This window comes from Mercenaria mercenaria, chromosome 18, assembly GCF_021730395.1.
Source record: "Mercenaria mercenaria strain notata chromosome 18, MADL_Memer_1, whole genome shotgun sequence".
Lineage (NCBI taxonomy): Eukaryota > Metazoa > Mollusca > Bivalvia > Venerida > Veneridae > Mercenaria > Mercenaria mercenaria.
Genome location: NC_069378.1, coordinates 3385947 through 3404971, shown reverse-complemented (window position 1 = coordinate 3404971; position 19025 = coordinate 3385947). Strand labels below are relative to the sequence as shown.

Below are 19025 nucleotides of genomic sequence, written 5' to 3'. Positions count from 1 at the left end.
CATCAAAAGAATTTAACGTCCTTGGCAAGGCTAGAACAACATTGGTGAGAGACAAGTGATTTAAAGTCTCCGACTTTAATGACATGTCTACGGAGACCCCAAGTTTAATATGATTCACAAGAATAATTGCCGATTTCAGCATTTCAGCAATGTCGTATGCTACTATACACAGTATGCTTTTACGTTTGATGTTATTTTCAGACAATAAAACAATTCATCTTTTAAACTTGAAAAAAATATGTTGCACTTATATATTCAGGAAAATTTTATTTGATCGTCAGGCTATTAGTCTATGAAATGTCTGTGCATAAAATATCGTATTTAAGCTAACCCACATTCATGAAACCCTTAGATTTGTTCCTATTTACAGAAATAAAAATAATACTCCAGTCACACATACTGTGCGGATAGCTACGTCTAGCCAGGGATAGAAACGTAGTAATCCGTATCGATCCGTACCTGAGCCGTACCTTAAAGTAGTAATCGGTATCAATCTGTACCAATTCGTACAGCTTTCCGCGCCGTATGTGTGACTGGGGTATTAAAAGGATTATCCTCTCTGTGAGACGGTTATGACGAAAGAGTAAGGTCTCGGTTCATATCGTGAAGAATCCTTTCGTCAGGCAAAGGTTCTACCCAGGAGCCCACCCATACCTGACGTAATACCTGATGGGGAACATCGACTGTACCTCAACCGTCAAAAGCTGGCATAATCTTTAGATTACCTTAATTGTGCCAGTGTGATTCGTAACCAAACAGAAATATATTCCCTAAGTAAAAATCTTTCATATATATATACTTGTCATATAGTCATGTAAGATTTCATGCAGTTCAAGCAGAGATGTACCAAGTGTTTCAAGTAAATTGAGGTACGAGATGATTCTGTACAATTATCATCAGATAAAATATACATGTCTAAGATAAAAATAAATTGCTTACTTATTATTCATTTTCAACAGTTCTTTCGATTAAACTGCCAAATTTCCTTCTTTAGTAATTCACTAGAAACGAGATAACTGTGGTCTTAACCCTTAAGGTACTGTCCCATAAACAGTCAGTCATCTTCGGACCACAGACAATCATTCTATGAAAGTTGAATGACAAATGGGAAACAGTTTTAAGTTTCAATATCAAAAAAGCGTAAGGCTCAAGCGCTCTGTAATTTCTAATCAGAAACAATTTTAAGTCAAGAGGTAACCGTATCAGACTCGAGACAACTGTGATTTTTAGCTCGACCTTTTGAGCCTCAAAGCAGTAAGGGTCATCTACTTACTAAGGGCCATCATTCTGTGAGGCTTAACGATAAAAGACATGAGTTTTCTTTGCTTGTTATCCGGAAATCGTTTCCAGTCTGAGATCACTGCAACCTTGCCCTTGGACTTACGAACACTCAAAATAAAATTGGTCATCTACAACCCATAGGCAATTATTCTGCAATTGTCAGACCAAGCGTCTTCTAAGAATTGATCGGAAACTATCTTAAGTTTAATCTTCCCTCATCTTCCTTAAGGTTAGGGTGGGGGCCTGAAATTAGGCCGCAGGGTTATTCTTGCACACCGGACTGGCGTTTCCGGTGATTTTACCCATGCCTGCAAAACCAATCTGACACTCTCCATGCCAGATGACTCTCGTGCTTTTAATGACAACTAGTGGTTTATGCACTGATAAAATATTGGTTATGTAAAAATACGAAAAAAGCAGGTTTGTTATTGTGCGTAACGCAAAACATCATGACGTCATATCTGCTTACGAACGCTAATTTCCCGCGCTCTACTTTAGTTTAAACTGTATTTATTTCCACAAATTGTATATACAAACATGAGTACTATATTTAAATTAACAAAGTTTGATTAAAAGACATACATCAATCAAAATAGTACAAACAAACAAACAAAGAAATTTTCCATCGAATGGATTGGAAAACAAGCTACTTAAAACTTATATGAATTCCGCTCCATAAGAAAAACAGAGGTTAGATGAAGAATAGTAACTAGGCTGTGTAAGTATGTGTATCATGTTGTGTTAATCGGAATATGAATGTGAAAAATAAATGCATAATGCAAAGTTTTTGTGTGTGTGTGTTTTTTAGGGGTGGGTTTTTTTGTGTTTTTTTTTGTTTGTGTGTGTGTGAGTGTGTGTGTATGTGTTTTAATGATGACTGAAGAATTAACGAGCATGTTATGCTATTGTCTCTCGTCGTCGTTTGGGGGTGGGAGAGGGGAGATGTTGATTGTCGCAGCTTATGTACTGAATCTATTTGTTGAGATGATAAATCGTTGAACGTCAGTGAATAGGGAAATATTATGTTGATAAGATAGATGTTCATCACCATACAGTAGATTGTTAAGAGTTAGAGCGCATTGGAGATTGGAAAATATGTCAGTTCGAAGATTTTGGTATTTTCGACAATGGAGCAGATAATGGTCGACAGTTTCTATCTCACCACAATCACATCTAGCGGTGTTTGTGATTCCTCGGCGGTTGAGGTCATAGTTAAGGAGCTACAGCCTAGACGTAATCGAGCATGAAGAATTTGGCCTTTTCTGGATCCAGAATTAAATAAAGGATTTGATTTCGGTAGGTTTTTATTCAGATTTGATTTGAAGGCATTGACTGAAGGAGATAATTTGATATGTTGAGGAAGTAAGTTCCAGTCGTTTATTGTCTTAGGAAGAAAGGAAGATTTGTATGAATGTGACTGGCAAAGGATATTTCTGATGTTTCTTTGATTAAATCTAGTATTGATATTATGTTGGTTTTCAGGAATTAGTGAAGACAGGTAGGCGGGTGATAGACCATTGACCATTTTATAGAACAAAACAAGGCGATGTTTTTTTCGTCGTTCTGTCAGAGGTTCCCAACCGAGATCGAATAAGAGTTTCTGGATGTTACAGAGTTTAGTGGCACCGGTGACTATACGTGCAGCCTCGTTCTGGACGGCCTCGATTTCATTCTTAAGAGCTTCTGTACAGTTGTCCCAAACAACATCAGAATATTCCAGGATTGGACGAATAAATGAAAAGTACATTCGTTCGAGACTTTGTCGATTTAATAGAAATTTAAGGGATCTCATTATTCCAATTCGTTGCCAAGCTTTTTTCAAAGTAATAGATATATGTGAGGACCATTTTAGATCCGAGGAAAAGGTGAGACCGAGATGTTTGTGTTCAGTCACTTCAGTGATTGGTATATTGTTCATATTTAATTGAGGATGATTGGGTTTATAGAGTTTCCTTGAAAAGATCATGGATTCTGTTTTTGATGGGTTGAATGTCACAAGCCATGCTTTGGACCAAGAGTGTATAGTTTCAAGATCAGTGTTCAGAGTGGTACTGGCTAAAGCTGGATCATCTACGATGATATAAAGACTAGTATCATCTGCAAACAGACGAATTTTAGAACCGATGTTTGAAACAATGTCGTTAATGTATGTTAGGAATAACAAAGGTCCTAGAATAGATCCTTGCGGGACACCAGCGTTGATTGTCGACCAAGAGGAAAATGTATTTGCGTACACAACTCGCTGCTTACGCGTGGAAAGGTATGAGGTTATCCAGTCCAGAAGTAAGCCCTTAACACCTAGAGAGGATAGCTTATGAAGAAGTCCGCGATGCCACACCCTGTCGAAGGCCTTTGAAACGTCACAGAACACGGCTCGAACTTCTTTGCCGTTATCGAGAGCATTGCAGATGTCGTTATGAAGATATACCAGTTGGTTCACTGTAGAGTCACCTTTGATAAAGCCTGATTGAAGAGAAGTAAGAAGATTGTTTTGAGTGAGATAGTTGTAGAGATATGTGTGAATACACCGTTCCATAAGTTTGCCTATGCAACTTAGAAGGGAGATTGGTCGATAGTTCGAAGGTTTTGAGGGATCTGATTTTTTAAAAACTGGAGTAACGTTTGCTAGTTTCCAGGACGAGGGGAAGAAGGCATACGACAATAACTTATTGAAAAACTTGGAAAGAGGTTCAGAAAGTTCTGCCTTACCTTCTCGAAGAAGTTTAGGGCTGATGAGATCAGGACCACATGCTTTAGATGGATCAATGAGGGATATAGCATCAGAGACGTCTGTTGGTGTAATAAGAATATTCGTTAGGGTAGCTGTAGTAGAGGATGGGCATGGTGGCAAAATTTCATTAGTGTCATCTATGGTGGATTGTGAGCAAAAGAAATGGTTAAGGAGTTCTGTCTTTTCTTGGTCTGTAGATGCTTGTGTATTTTGGTCTTGTAGCGTTGGAATTGTCTGAGCTGTTGTTTTATTTGTTAGTTTTTTAGCAGTTTTGAACCAGAGTTTTGCTGTTATTGTGTTGGAATTTACTTGTTCAATGAGTTTATTTTGGTAGTTTTGTTTTGATATTCGTATTAGTTTTGTAACCTCGTTACGTATTGCTCTACTTTAAGAAAGCATGCTACAAAGGAAGTATTTCTACCTGTTATTTGTAAAGTACGGTACTGAAAGAAAAATAATTTGCCAGAATAAAATGCTAACATGTATGCGATATGCAAGAAAAAATATCAGTCATGTGTTTACGAATCGGATGGAAATATCCGTCCCTCGGCCACCTGCGCATGGGCGGTAATTCGGCCAGCCTCATTACCGCCCAATGCGCAGGTGTTCTCGGGACGGATATTACTATCCGATTCGTAAACACATGACATATATTTATTTATTAATCTGTAAGTAACTAAATAACTATAAAGTTATTATCATGTACCAGTGAATATGTCCTATTTGGAGGTAACCTGATAAAGCTTTTAAATTTTTATTTATACCGTTAGAATATCAAGTTCGGATATCAATTTGCTTGAACCAAGCTGTAGTGTTAACGTTGAAACGTGGACAGGAAGTGGGCAGCTTTTATACTGTAACTGCAACTGCTTTAATGACGGTCAGTGTGAAACACTTGAAGAAACGGCGACTTGTTCTCCATCGCAGTATATTAACTGCACTGTCAGTCTTTCTAAAACTAGTGATTTGTGTCAAGATTACGAAACAAGATGTAGCATACAGAGCACTGCGAGACGTTCTTCATTCTATACAGATCCTGAAGCTGAAATGAAACGAAGGGCAGCACTGGCCGGACAACCCCATAAATTCATCGGAAAGGTAAGTAGTATTTCAATAAATTAATAAGTATATTATTTTCAAATTTTTAATACGAAATTGCAATTCTATTTCGATAGTGCTTCAGATAAAGATATGTAAGTGAGGTATTTCATGTTTGTCAGACATATCAAAAGATAATAGGTAAGGGTAGATTTCTCAGAAGCACAGAGCACTAAAACCACAGCCTCAGAGCCACGCATTTGCAAAGTAGTCCAAACAGAATTTCTTAAAACTATAGTGACTTATTTAAAGACTCGTAAATTCCACTTACCTCATTTGTCGGAAAGTAGTAGCATAGGGACCGTAGATAGGGATATTCTCCAAGTAATCAAATTTTGGAATCAAACTTGGCTGAGAAACAATTCACTTAAACAAATACACATGATCTAATAAATAAATATATATCAAACACGAAATATCAAAAAGATTGAACATTTCTAGACGAGAATTAAGTATAAATGGTTGCCAGTTAACGGTTTTCTTAGAAACAAGCCAGCATGTATTTTTTTCTAGTTACTAACCACACTGAATATGTAGTCGTAGAATAAAACAAAATGCTGTAAAGATGATATCTGTAAATATCAAAGTCCTGGCCAAGATGATATTTACCTCGGCATATCATCCTCGTCAGGTTCGTTAACTTGAACATTCACTTTATCATACAACACCTGTTTACTATTACATTGTTCATGTTATATGTAAAATTGTATATAAAGACAAATAAAGATGACGATATCTTGTAAAAGTGTAAAGATATTGCAAAAAAGTCACAAAATGTAATTCACAAGCAAACTACATTGTAGCGACAAACAGATGAGTCAGACCTTATAACAGAAGAAATGGCAAGGACCTATTGTACTAACAATATTACAACAGAAACAATTGAAAAGAATCAACACCTGCTTGGCGGATTTAATATTTCACAGGCAATTGAAGAGTGCACATGGGATGTCCACGTAAGAAACTTACTTTGTTCTACGAATAATGCACACAATACATATTACCAGGACATAATGTCATAAATTGAACTTGTATGGTTGTTTGCTATTTTAGGATTGATTAGAATATTAAAATTCAAACGTTGGTCCGGTTGCCCATCCATATGTCTGCGCATACGCTAGTCTTATAATTGTTTAACCCTTTTGAAATATTTTAAGTAACGTTGCACATACACTCGAAACGTTAAAGAGATTCATTCATTCCACCATAGAATGAATTCTTCTAGGACAATTTTTTAAGAATATATAAAAGTTTTTGCACGAAAAATACTAGTATCAATCGTATTTAATGTACTTACTGAAGCGTGACTACCACCCTGTGAAAATCTGATTTCATTCAGCTTTATTCAGAAATTCGATCATCATATAGGAATGTCGAATATCCGTGAAAGTCTTGACAAAGAAATATGAATTTTGATAAACTTTAACACGTGGATGTCTGTGTTTCCATTGTCTGACCTTTACACTTTTTGTGCCTCCATGGGAACGAAATAACTGAATATTGACTAATTTTGACGCTTTATCACGCTCGAACAAGGTATTTTGAGATGTCTCTAGTTTTAACACACTCGGAAATAAGTTTAATAAATCTGTGCCTTTTCTTAAAAAGAAGACAATTGCAAGAAATGGTGATTCACGAGGTAGCAACAAATAACACCCAATTTTTTAATACATGCTTTACATCCTTGTCAAAATGCTAACAAAAGTTGATCCTATTTTTGAAAAGGTCAACTACAAACTTTCTAAGCAAATGTCATCGAACACTCACGATTTAGTCTAGCCGTAAATATTTGTGACGTTGCCGTTTTGATGGCAATTAATATGTACTGTAACTATTCGAAAAGGAATGCTTACTCTATGCAAATATCATGCCGCATTATTGTTTTCGAGCGAAATGACTAAATGATGTGTAAAAGCTGGTCCATAGATATTTCTAGAAAACTAAAATTACCTTATAAATCTATATAGCTGTAGAATGTGTAATGAAATACTGGGATCTTCGACTTCGTTTTCGCTATATTGCCTCACCTTATCCCCACCCAAACCCTTTTTTATGTGCAATTTTTGAACATCATAAGTTCACTGTTTGTATTATACATAAAATTAAGCTAATCACAGAAAACGTTAAAAACAATATTTAAAGCGTATTTAAATTTTGTAAGCCATTTCCGATTTCTTTCAAATTTTTAGAGTCACCCTCGTATACCTGAATGCATGCTTTACACAAAAAACTTTAAACATTGTACTGCTTGTTTTTTTGTTGTTGTTGGTTTTTTTCTCTACAGATTATTTTTAATTCTCTGAAAATGTTTCAGACATGTTTTTGAATATAATATGGAAATACACTCACTTAACTACCGGGTTCACTTTAACGCAATTTGCGATGTGGTCTGGAAATTTATGAAACCCTGTACAATGACTTTCGAAGCGCATGCGCAATTTTCTATTCATTTATTACCAATACATATATATTAACGCCTACGTTTTGCCCGACCTAAAAGTTGAAATTAGTCCAGAAGAGTATTTTTGTTGTTGGTGTTTTATACCCATTTTCGTCAAAACTTTAGTCTTTACTAGTACTTAACCCCTTTTCAAAGTAACGTACAATTGCCCTATTGAACGGTATTAAAGTGAAAGAAACAGACACCAAAACGATCCACGGGCAATATCTTGAGGGATGGGGCTAGTTTTAGACCGGGTGAATTAGACTGGTGACTTTTTCATCGGGTTATTTGTACTTACTGCCAACGCCCAGGGCTCAGTTGTTCGAAACTTTAACAGGCTAACCGTCGATCAACATTTAGGGTTGTATTTCAACTGTTTATTAAACTTAGAAAAGCAAATATACGAGTACAAAAATGCCTATGCAGTAAAATCAAAACATCGAACTGGTGTTTCCCACTTAGATTAGAATTCCGATTCAAACGAACAGGTGGTTCGTTTAACAGCCTGTTAAAGTTTCGAACAACTGGGCCCAAAACACAAAGATGTAATGTCGGCAAGCGTATTATTTGACGCTTCGCTGGAGAGCGCTGTGTTGCACCTTACACAACAGATACACTTAAAACAGTACTTATATCATATTTTTTTGTGTTCTATGTATACGTTTTCCTTTGGATATAAGGTACTAGTATATTTAACTTAATTGTTATAACAGACTGGGCAAGATCTTGGATGGATTGCTACACACAAACAAGCAGCAGATTCAGCTATTGAAATCGGTTACAAAAGAGATGCGAATTACACACTATCTCACATTGAGGAATTGAAGGAGTTCAAAATGCAGTTGTGTCCTTTCAATTGCAACGGGAATGGTGTTTGCCAGGAAAATGGTAGGATATTCAGAACGTCATGCATTATTTCAACAACAAAATGTTACGATTTGTAGTAAAAATTTATTCAAAAGTTGTTTAAAGTTATTGTTCGTTAAATAGAGAAGCAATCTCCCCACTGATGATGGTACTCTACAATTGTTAAGATGAGTTCGTAATCACGCGTTTAATCGATTGCGATAAGTTGTAAGTGCTTTGCAAAAATATTTGTTAATAATTTCATATAAAAAGGCAATAACAAGGTGAACCTAAGTGAAAACAATAATATGAACTAAGGCACTGCCTAGAATGAGGATTTATCGTTAATATAAAATAAGGCAGAGCCTCAAAGCGAGCTCAATGAAATCTTGTTTTGCTGAAAACATATACCGGCATATTATAAAGAAACTATTCAATACTCAAATGAGAAGAGAATCTATTCGCTTGAAAACAGTAAGTTTATTGTTAGTATCATCATACCTGTTACAGCGAATATCATACTTTGCAAAATTTACAGAAAGCCGGTGTCACAGTGACGTCATTTCCTATTCGCCGCGTCCTCTTACTGGTTTAATGTTTATTAATGATCATAATTTTTCGTTTATTGTCCAATTTTTTTAAGTTTTAAACGAACATAATCATATTTTTAAATAACTAGAAACCTTCCCTGTATGACTTTTGAGTGAACGAAATAAAAAAAAAAAACATGTTGGAACGGTTAACAGATTTCTGTAACTTAATATACGGACGTTACCGTCTTGGGGCTTTTTACTACCGGCGCTTTGCCTATTAATACATGGATAACGCATTTTTTTCGTGTTATAGCATCAGCAGAAATCCGGAGCATTCTGAAAGTGTTGCAACACAAAATAAACATGCGTTAACGCTCCTCTAGCATAAAACGTTTATGGACGCTCGCTACAGTTTCCTAATTTGTTCTCATTAATAGATTTTGATGAAATTTTTTGTATTAAAAGACCATGTTATAATGTTTTGAAAAATGAAATAAAGATACTAGGTCACCAGCTTTGTTTCAATTTAATTGCCTCTAGATACGGTGCTATTTTTAACATTTTTCAAAATTTCTATAATCCTAAAATATATTTCAGTAAAGTACAATAATCAGCATAAATTTGATATCTAAGCATTTCTATAACAATATATCTATTTGAAACATTCTCAGAGAAATCAAAAGAATATGATTTTGTAAAGAAAGGAATACTTGATCAGCAGACCCAAGGGCTATTTTTGCATATTTTTGTCAATTTTAAGTTGGTACTTCTGCTATTTGATCGAGTTTCACATAATAGAATTAATCAAACTCTGCACATACCTTTGGTTATGTCTACCTAATCTAAAACAAAAAGAAAATTGATAGGTCACCATATTAGATTTACAATACATCGATTAGAAACACAACCAAATTGGCACGGTGTTGGGGGTAAATATCGAGCCGTCCGGAAAAACTGTACCGAGTGCCTTTTAAAACTAATAAATGAATAAAATATCCTTTTAAAACTAATAAATGAATAAAATTTTCGTCAAGGTCACTAATATTTTATGAAACACGCGGAAGCGTCTGCGTTGTTTAAACACGATGACGTCATTTCCTTTTGTAAATCTGTTTTGGGGCCGTACTGCGTTTACGCTTTGCCATGGAACGTGCATATATAAAAAGGTTTAACGGCACGTAAGCACTATTTCTCTGTTCTCTCTCCTGTTAAAACACCCAAGAAAAGTGACAAAACATCAGTTTTATGCCGGAATGAGATTTTATACCTTCTTTGTAAAAATTGATTTATTTTCATTCCAACAAATGCATTTTTGATCTCAGGTACATGTACGTGTGACAGTTTATATTTTGGTCCTGATTGTGAAAGTAATAAATCTAATGGGCCAGTCATAGAAGATATTGAAGGAGGCGGATTCTGTGATCAGCGTTTTGGAAGTGAATGTAGATGTTTTTCTGTACAGACAGAAGCACTGGCAGAGTCCTTTCAATGCAAGATGGTTAGACAAAAGGTTTGAACAATATTTTTGGCGAATTGAACTATTTAACTATACTTAAAATCACATTAATGTTCTAAAATGATAATCTGTTTTCACAATAAACAGTGTTTCTTGTCAATACGTATTTTCTGGATATGCAGTGCCAGGTGAATAAGGTATCTGAATACCTTGCCCCTAAGATATTGAAACAAAGAAAAAAAACGCATGAGATGTAAATGTCTTCTATATTTTAAACTATGTAGCTAACCATAAACCGGTTTAAACTGCCCAGTGGTGTTTTGCCACAGACCGTTCCAAGGCGGTGCCCCACTGTGTTCCTTTGTTCGTTTTGTCCTAATGTGTTGGCTTTGTGTGTGTGCGCGCGTCTGTATGTGTGAGTGTGTTTGTGGTGCACGCGTCCGCGTGCTATGGGTTTCGTTTAGGGGAGGCTGCGTTTTTGGTACGTTGCATTCCCTGTTTGATATTTGTCTTTGGTTTTTTTTGCAGACGTTTAGGTTTCTTCCAGTGTCTGTTCACACACAAAAAAAAGTTCTCTGACACCCCTGGAATCTTCATGTAGGATCAGTTTCAGATTGGCTACATATATCGTTAAAAAGGCGTGATAGTACTATAGCCAAGCAGCTCTTCCGGGCTAGTCGGATAATGGCGGAAAGGAAAACGTAATCAAACTTGATTACACACGTGTTCATATCCACATTTAACTGTCAGTTTGGAAGATATTCGAAAGTGTTGACCTGTCGTATTGACCTATCAGACAAAAATCTCTCATAGAAGATACATGACCACTACTTTTCTTCGGGTTTATTTGGTGGTTTATAGGTCGTTGTGTTTTATTTTATCTAAGCTGTTCAAAAAGATTTCAAACGAAGTTATCAAAAAGCTTCGATCATGTTCATACATAACCATTCAATGAATACGTACTTTTATTGTCACAACAAAAATACTATTTCAGTTTTGAAAACTGTAAACTGACAGTCCTTAAAATGAATTATCCCGTGAGGCAGTAATCTTTCAGTTCTAACTAAAACATTCTTGCCTACGCCCTAGAGCACAAATATGCATGTTCTGTAACTAGCAGTGGGTAAATTGATGCATTTTCTCTCAGCAATACATTACTTCTATGGAAATATTTTTACTGCAGAAAATGTTGAGTGGGAATACGCTAACAATTGGATTGGATTCAACAGAGGGCAGATATAGAAATCTTTACAATGGTGAATGCTGCTTTGCTGAAGGAAGACGGAAGCGCTCGAGCGACACAGACACAGGTGTACTGCATTACTTGTATGACATATCAATCAGTAACGATGGCATGAACTTCGGTCCGGTCACGATTGTTTACGTTTTTGATTCGTTGTGCCTGAATAAAGATACAGACAGTGATGGGAACGTGCAATTTACAGTTAAGGTAATAGCATTCTGCTCTATGGTGCGATTAGAAGGATATTTAGTTTATCTATTTATTATACAATATTATGCATTTAAATTACATAGTCAGTGTATTTTAACGATGTTTAAAGATATCAATAACTGTTTTTGTACGATATTTTAATCGCTTAATGTTAATCATTATTATTTTATTGTTATTATTATTATTATATCAGATTTATATAGCGCTATTTTCACGATAAACACGTAAAAATGCGCTTTACATATAGCAAATACAGGCACACAGGGCGCAAAATTCGTCATATACTAGTACACACAGAGCGATCTGACCAGAGGGACAGAGTGGAACAAAGACAGAATAGATAGATACAGGCCTGTCTGGCTAAATTAGCCTAGCTCTTTGCGAATAGACAGTCTGATTCTTTGACGTGCCAGGTGTATAGCACCGGTACACACGAAGCCGTCTTTAATTCTTTACAGGCCTCTTAGTTAAGTGGGAGACAAAAGTATCTCAGACATGTACAGTGCCTGGACCGGGTTTCAAACCCCAGACCTCCAGATTAACAGGCAAGCGTGTAAACACTAGATCACCGGCCCACACATCTATGTCATTTATGCTTAGTTTAAGATTCCATAAAGCGACTGCTGTAATCTTATAATAACTTTGTTGTTTGGCTATATCTTACAACCTGATATATTATCATATTAAACAAAAACAAGGATAATCCGTAAAGACACGTTCTAAAAACGCAGCCCCTCCCAAAAACGTAAACCCAGCACGCGGCCGCGCACACGACCAACATTCAAACACACAAGGACAAGACAAACAAATAAAGGAACACATTGGGGTTTCAGGTCGTTTTTGAATTATAAATTTCTGTAGATATATGGCAATAGTCAAAACTGCACTTATAATAACAATAGACTAAGACCAAAGCTGTAAGATATATTTCATAATTTTTCTTGAGGTTAATGTTACACCGATACAAATAAATTGTTTGAAGATTTTTATAAAGTTAACGATAAAAATACAGTGTCAACTGTGATCAAATATAAAAAAGATAATTACAATTTAATTAAGCATTATACGTGTATTGTATTGTAGGCTGACACTTGCCTAATAGATGGCTACTGCTACGTACAAAATGACGTGAATATAAGTAACGTTTGCTTCAAGTGTGATCCCAGTAATTCTCAATACAACTGGACTCAAGGTAGTTGAAGATTTCATATTCATACTTATTTTACAGAAAATATGTTATATCTGAACAGCTGCAGCACTAGAAATTTGCATAAGTGTACTTTTTAGATTAAAACAGTTTTTCCCCGTTATTTTTTAATATCATAAGCAATTTGCACGTAACCACGCAAAGACATATCGGTGATATTTACACAAACGTTTCAGTACAGATTTGTCAATATTGTACATTTGTCACAACCTTTAGTCTAAGAAAAAAACATATATTTTAATATGCTTTATTATGGTTATATATTATCTGCTGTATGTAGAAACCTTTACATAAAATTTAGAGTTGTTGAAACAAAAGTATACAAAATTAAATCGTTAAGTTTTTGCAGGCTGCATTTCATCCCCAAATGAAGATAAAAGGATCTTAAGTGCTCCTACTATAGCTGGTATTGTTATTGGAGTGTTTGTTGGAATCATCATTCTAACAACGATAGTGGTCGTTGGTTTTAAAAAAGGATGCAAGAAAAGGTAAATTCGTCATTTTAATCGATAATATTATTATGATTTAATGATTGTACACTAAAAGAAATCTAATAAACTGTAAAAATTATTGAAAAGTCATGTATATAATTCGTTGATTAATAGGGTAAATAAAACTTTATATATCAGCTAAATAACATTTATGAGGAAACTCCTCTGTATAGCGGATAATTACGAGCCCCTCGTCTCCCAATGCCTGTTCAACGAGCACTTACCTTAACATAAAGAAAACAACGTTTTTCTTTTCAGTGCAGTCAATATATCTATGGAATTTTCATCAGGACCAGTCGTATCGCGAGAACCTAGTAGAATGTCTTTTAACATCGACAACCTTACTTATGCGCAAACATATTAGTTCATACCAAAGTCCTTTCGAATTGGATACGCTGAGAATAACCAAGAGGTTCACTTTTGACTTTTTCACTATGCAGCTCATCTTAGTATGCAGTATTAACAAAAAAGTTACAACACAAATTTGCAAATAAGGTTGTTAGATTTTTATTCGACCTTCCTCGGAGAACCAGTGTAACATGTAAAGAACTCGATACTTAGAATCGATGACAGAGCCGGACAACTTACTTAGCCACGCGTTCTATCTGTTTAATGGCAAAGCCCTGAAATACTTATATAACAACTTTACTAGAGTATCTACAGTTGACACTAGGACCAGGTCTAGATTATGTTACTTTATTGTTCCTGAAATAACAAGTTTTTAATAAGGAACTTTCTATTTCAATTCTTTTGTTGTTGTATAATCAATTTGGATATATTCATATACTTTTTAAATAGGTATGATATTTAAACATAAAAGTAACAGTTGAAATGGCCAGTTATCACTTTAGTCAAATCTTAAGAATCAATGCACATGCGCCTGTGGGGATTGTCCGCACCGCTATGTGTTGCTTCATATATAATGTGAGTTTTGTTTAAAACATCTTTCTAAAAAATTGGTGAAAACATCTTTTTAAAACAAATCAATTTCTAAGATACACAAATATAAATGATATCATGAATTGATTAGGTTCCAAAAGAAATATTGATGCCAAGAACCTCAATAGAAATAAGTACTTGTACTTTATTGGGCTATCCCAGGTATACGTGATCACTACTATATATCTCTGTAAAGACTTTTGTGCAATTCAGTTACTGTGAACATTTTCTTTAGAACATGTAAATGTTCATGTAACTGCTATGTTTTAGTTACCTTTTTGTTTTATGTAATTTGGTCATATACCTGAATAAAATTGAATTGAATTGAAATCATTGTATTTCAAACTTGATGAAAGGTTTAATAACAAATAAGAGTTGGTTGGCTTTATGTAATGCATTAGTAATTTGCATTTAGATTTCAAGATACTTCCTACTTATCTAGTTTGAATACTGAACATAAAGAATAAGTAATGTGTGTTAAACCGTGCTCTTGTTTTAAGTGTGAGCAAGAATAAATGACAATCATGACTACAGTGAATATCACAGACAATCTTTAATATAACGGAAGCGACTCTTTGCTTTAGAACTTTATTCTGACAAATATAAATAGTTATTTGAAATAACAATTTCATAATCTAAACATTTTATATGGCAATGTGTACATTTATAAGACTTATTGAAGTATCTGTTTGTGTATATATTCAGTATTTATTTGTTTTGTTTGAACGTAATTAAAAGCAACATAATTATACCTCTTCCTTTTTTTCCGTGAATGTAGTTTGTTTTTGCAAATAAAATGGTATGTGATCAGCTGAACCGGACATTATATGGTACTGGAGTTTTTTTATGCGAGATGGTTTATCGTCTTACGTCCTTCAATAGCTTAGAAAACATCCGAGATGCACGATTCGGGCATTTTTTCATGTACGAGCTGGATGTTGCTTATGGGCGCTTTGCTCCTGGTACCAGGTACCTTGACTTTGAGTACACTTCATAATTATATCATTCCTTGATGGGTTTATAGCTCTTAAATGTACATCTTGATACGTGATATCTTTCAAAGACTTTTACCTTCAAGATTATAAGAAACATCTGTACATTTAAACGATAGAAAAAAATACTTATTTGGAGATTCGAGGCCAACCAATTGTCAGACAGCAACACCCGACTGACAGCAAGCCTATACCGGTATACTCATTTCAGCTGGGTAATTAAATTAAAATTGACATATGAATAAGGATTGTGATTCATATTCATTTTATACAGTATGCTTTCGCTCGAAATATTTCGTTGCTTCACATCCAGTATTCTATAATTAAAGCAAGTCTATTGTAAGTTTTGTTACATTTTATTCATATAAGTTTACAAAACATGTCACTACTGTATTTGCCTATTTCTATGGTTTGGATATCTTGTACATGGTACCGCACTCGTCATGTTGACCCCTTTAGGTCAACCAGTCACTGATCAAAATGGCGATTAGGGCGACCTTACAGCAATCCGTTTATGCGCCAGAAGGCAAAATTAAAAAAAAAATGCCTCAAAAAGCTAATTTCAATGAATGTCTCAAAAGGCTAAATTCAAAATCTGCCCCAAAAGGCTAAATACAATAAATTGCCCAAAAACAATTTAACTTTTTATTAAACCGCTGAACTCTCCATTTCGCCATAAACATTGATGAATGATCCTGGGGATCAGTGCCCAAGCCATACAAATGACCATGACCAAAATGTGCCCCAAAAGCCTAAGTTCAATAAATTGCCCAAAAAGAGTTAAAACCTTTTAATAAATCTGCTGAACTTCCCTTTCCACCATAAACATTGATGACTGATCCTGGGAGTCGGCGACGAAGTCATACAAATGTCCATGACCAAACATGATGAAATACAGTTTCACTTTCGCAGTCAAAGCAAATAAAAAATCTAAGTAAAGTAATTTCTGTTCGGATTTCGCTGTCTGCCAATGACAACTAACAACGATGATCACAGATATATCTGGGAACACGATGTATAGATAAATAAACACACTTTTTGAACAGCACATATCCACCAACAGATTGCTCGAAGAGTACGAGAACCAGCATAAGCCCACACGATAAAAAGTATTAACAGACACGAATGCTTGCAATGCAGAAGATACTTGTGCTAAAAATAAACAGTTGCCAAGAAAAGATAAATGTACACATTCTTCTGCATATATAGCTGGAGTTACCTCCCTCAGATTAGGATATTTAATATAGCAACACTTGTTTCTTATAACATTTTTAGCAGCATAGCTATTAATTCGTTTCCTAGCTAACTCCATCGCGTAATGTTTGTCAGAATAGCGCTATGAGGTGTGAGGAAGTATGTGTGACTAAACAAATTTAGATTGGAAACCTAATTATCACGTCTTTTTGATTGCGAATGTTTTTAAGTGGAATACGACCAAGGTCATTACCCATACAATGCAACAAAATGATACCTTGGGCTTCTTCAACTTTCTCCAAGGCTTCAATTCACCAATTACATCTATTAATGATAAACTACCATATCCTTGCCACCACAACTCAGCAGACTCCAGGTCAAGATTCAGTCCCCCAGGCCGGCGTCTTGCAACAACAAAGGCACGCTTGATAATTAATAATCCAACGCATTAAACCGTTATTGCACCTAGAACAACTTTGTTCAAATTACACTACGGAAAATCCACAACCACATTACATCTTCCTAAATTTAACACACTGTCTATTTTAATATATATACTGCCCAACATAATTACGTTAAACTGGGAAGCGTATAAACTGATTCTGGTTTAAGGTAGGCACAATAAGCCTCTGAACGCTACCGGCCAAAAAAAAAAAAAAAACAAAGAAAAATATCAAACAGGGAATGCCACGTACCAAAATCGCAGCCTCCACAAAACGAAACCTGCAGCACGCAGACGTGCATACCACAAACACACACACAAACATACACGCGCACACACACAAAGTCAACACACGAGGACAAAACGCACAAACAAAGGAACACAGTGGGGCACCGCCTTGGAACGGTCAGTGGCAAAAACAAACTCGCTTGTGTCTACAGGATACCCTGCCATAGCAGCATCAGTTACCGCCCTATTCTAAATGAATGAGATGTTAAGTTTCCATAATCAACCTGCATTCTTCAATACAGAAGTGAACTGATATCGTCAAAGCGGTTTTCCATTCAAATGGCAGAAAAAAAGACCACATTTTTTCGGGCGTCGCTTTAAAAGCTCAATGATGTTACTGGCCGCTTCTGCTTTTCAAAACTAATTATTTCCCATAAAGGCCCGTTTTAGAATATCGAATAACATTTGTTACTGTACGTTCTTTTTCATTAACATTTACGTCAGAAATTAAAAGGACTTTGAAAGTGATACTGAATTATTTGCAGCAAGTTCCCCCACTCTCAAAAAAGCAGCGAAAGCAAGGCAATAAGCTGCTGAAAACAAATGGCTTTTATATAAATTTGAGCACACTATAGGTATTATATGAAAGATTTCTTAACACCTTCTGATGTTTTTTTCTTCAATAATATAATGCCTAGAAATATCAAAAACATTTTTATCTTGCATTGAAACCCCATAGCATTGATGTACAAACGTGCCAACCTTGTAACGATAACCAAGAAATAAACAACAATTTGCTCTATAGTTGGCGGCCACGAGGCTTGCAAACTATATAACTTCCTAAAGCGCTCAAAAGCATTATAGCCTGTGCAGCAAGAATCAGTAACTGTTGTATTTTTCGAAATTGAAGCGTTTGGCAATCGTGCAGTTTCAGATAGTAAATCTTTGACCGAAAACGACCTGGTATCTGTTGAGGTTCCTGGTTCGCATCTTGCGCTAAATTCAGGAAACGGTCCCATTGCTTACGGAAAATAGAATCAGCAATTTCATTTAAGTGATGCCTTTAAAACTATTCCCTGTTCCTTAGCACCAGCACCAGCACCAGCTGCATGAGTCGTTTGCACTTGGATGTCTGTTTATAAATAATACCTACTAAAGCTACATTATCTATCCTCAATAATACCTTTTTATACTGCAATTGTCCCCCCCCCCCCTCCCCCACAAACACAAAGCAAGAATAACAGGAACCATTTCTAAAAATGTGATATCAACCATTATTTTCTTACACCACCAAAATACAACCACTCCTTACTATAAAAACAAAAACAACCGAGTTGAGAAGAACCTGCGCTGTCTGTAAATAATTGTAAACTACCACTGTCCAACCAATCGGCTGCTGGTATGTACGTTATACCATTGAACTCCTCAGGAAATGTTAACCACATGCTTAAATCAAGCTTAACTGAAGCTGAAATACGTAACCTGTAATGAGGTTTTATACAGCTGTCATAACGTCATAGCATCTTCTTAAAAACGCTCTGCTTGACCGGATAGCCTGGCTAAAAAGGACAACTTGAAAATAATGACGGAAACTCTTTTAATGTTCTGCAGAACACTAAATATAGATTCACGCTATTCCTCAACTTTTTGCAAGGGAATCCTAACTATCTAGTTCCAGTATATCAATAGAA

At 35.5% G+C, this 19025-nt stretch overlaps 1 protein-coding gene across 1 annotated transcript in view; it reads left to right on the top strand.

Moving 5' to 3' along the window:
* LOC123538575 (von Willebrand factor D and EGF domain-containing protein-like) overlaps nucleotides 1-15221 on the top strand; it is a 50713-nt gene extending 35492 nt beyond the window's left edge. Inside the window, exons 14-21 of the mRNA XM_053529371.1 lie at nucleotides 4783-5110; nucleotides 5914-6066; nucleotides 8267-8441; nucleotides 10255-10442; nucleotides 11572-11838; nucleotides 12925-13033; nucleotides 13398-13536; nucleotides 13798-15221. Coding sequence (XP_053385346.1) covers nucleotides 4783-5110; nucleotides 5914-6066; nucleotides 8267-8441; nucleotides 10255-10442; nucleotides 11572-11838; nucleotides 12925-13033; nucleotides 13398-13536; nucleotides 13798-13903 — 1465 coding nt within the window. The 3' untranslated portion in view covers nucleotides 13904-15221. The remainder of the gene's footprint in view (nucleotides 1-4782; nucleotides 5111-5913; nucleotides 6067-8266; nucleotides 8442-10254; nucleotides 10443-11571; nucleotides 11839-12924; nucleotides 13034-13397; nucleotides 13537-13797) is intronic.
* The last annotated feature ends 3804 nt before the right edge of the window (nucleotides 15222-19025 follow it).